General features: G+C 37.7%; 1 protein-coding gene across 1 annotated transcript; it reads right to left on the bottom strand.

Moving 5' to 3' along the window:
* Window positions 1-471: 471 nt before the first annotated feature.
* On the bottom strand, window positions 472-1,179 carry LOC109337577. The gene has a single exon (XM_019574582.1). The coding sequence runs from the start codon at window positions 1,051-1,053 to the stop codon at window positions 610-612; it is 444 nt and encodes a 147-aa protein (XP_019430127.1). The 5' UTR covers window positions 1,054-1,179; the 3' UTR covers window positions 472-609.
* Window positions 1,180-1,572: the final 393 nt, after the last annotated feature.

Here is a 1,572-nt window from a genome sequence, read left to right as displayed (position 1 = left end):
CGGGGTGCTAATACCTTCCCCGATCCATAATCGACTCCCGAATTCAGAATCTCTGCTTAAAGACCATATTATCCTAATTGGGCTTACTATAGAGTTTTCTACGTTTTAACCGCAAAAAACGTAGTGGCGACTCCAAATCAATCGGGAGAGGTAGAAATCGAGTTCGCCTCCTCCCAAGTCGTAGAGCCGGTCTTCCAACCGAAAATCGGGTCGCGACACTTATTTTTCAAGAAATGGTATGAGAACCTTGTTATAAGTAATCAGAGATCTAAACTGAGAAGTTCTATGCTTTTTATAGATGAAATGCATAATAAAATAACATTGCTCCTATAAAATATGTGGTTATGTTATGTTATTTTAGCTCGTTTTATTGCTTGGTTTTGTTCCAATCAAAACTAAGAATTAAATCAACCTTAGTTAGTTCTTAAAAAACGATCAATAGTGTCATGCAAACCAAAATAACTTTAAAAGAAAAGTTCAAATTTCACAACTTTCTTGATTGATTATTATTAGTATTACAACTTGAAGACAAAACACCAAACCCACACACTACAAACTACAAACTTAACACATAGCAAACCAAAAACAATTAATCGATTATCAGAATAATCAATTAACTTGCAACAAACGAGGATCAACATCAACCCTAGTAACCCCTTCATCCTGAGCAACTTTCACAACCTGAACTTCTCCAACAACAAAACCCTTCACATCTTCCTCCTCCTCGTCTTCTTCATCCACATAGTTAGGATCCTTCTCATCAATCGCCGCCGGAGCCGCCATCAGTTCATTATCCACCACATCATCAGGCCCCTCCCACGTGAACTTGCCGCCATGACCAGACTTCGGCGGTGGCCTTCCGATGCCGATGCCGTCGACAGGGTGGCGGTCCATGCGGTGGACACCCTTGTCCATAAGCTTCTTCTCAACGTACTTGATTGTGTCTATGTTGTGTGTGTTGAGTTCTCTCTTCTCTACACGCTTTTTTCCTTCTTCGTCATGGCTCACTGCTCTTATCGTCACAGTTTCTTTGCTCTCATCAATGGGCTTCATTGTTGAAGTTTTCTTCTACTTTTTTATCAAGTTAATGGAGGGTGTAGTGATTCTGATTAATGATTGTGAAGAAGTGCTTTTTATAAGAGATTTTAGCTTGTGGAATATTTGGAGTGTAGTGTAGATTGTAGTGGAAGTTGAGGATATGTTCTAGGTTGAGTTCTGGGATATACTAGAAGTCTCGGCCACGTGATGCACCTCAATGTTTGTCACGTGTAACGAAGTTAGACAATATCAATTTGAAGCTTGGCCCACTCTGGAAATTGGTCATTTGTAAATGGAGTTTGGTTTATTACATCGATTTTTAAATACTAAACTTTACTAAATAGGTTTTGCAAACATATACCTTACCATAAATTTATCATTTATATTTCTACAAACTTTCATAACGATCTCATTAATAAGCATAGTAATACAATATAGAGTGTAGCAAAACATATGAAATTGTCAATTAGGAGTTTATTATCTCACCTATAACATACTAGTTTGATAGAGTATCTAAGAGATTATTAAGCCTAA

This window comes from Lupinus angustifolius, unplaced genomic scaffold (assembly GCF_001865875.1).
Source record: "Lupinus angustifolius cultivar Tanjil unplaced genomic scaffold, LupAngTanjil_v1.0 Scaffold_8_149, whole genome shotgun sequence".
NCBI classification, from domain to species: Eukaryota; Viridiplantae; Streptophyta; class Magnoliopsida; order Fabales; family Fabaceae; genus Lupinus; species Lupinus angustifolius.
The sequence above is the reverse complement of the archived record's forward strand: the minus strand, read 5'-3'. Positions and strand labels throughout refer to the sequence as shown.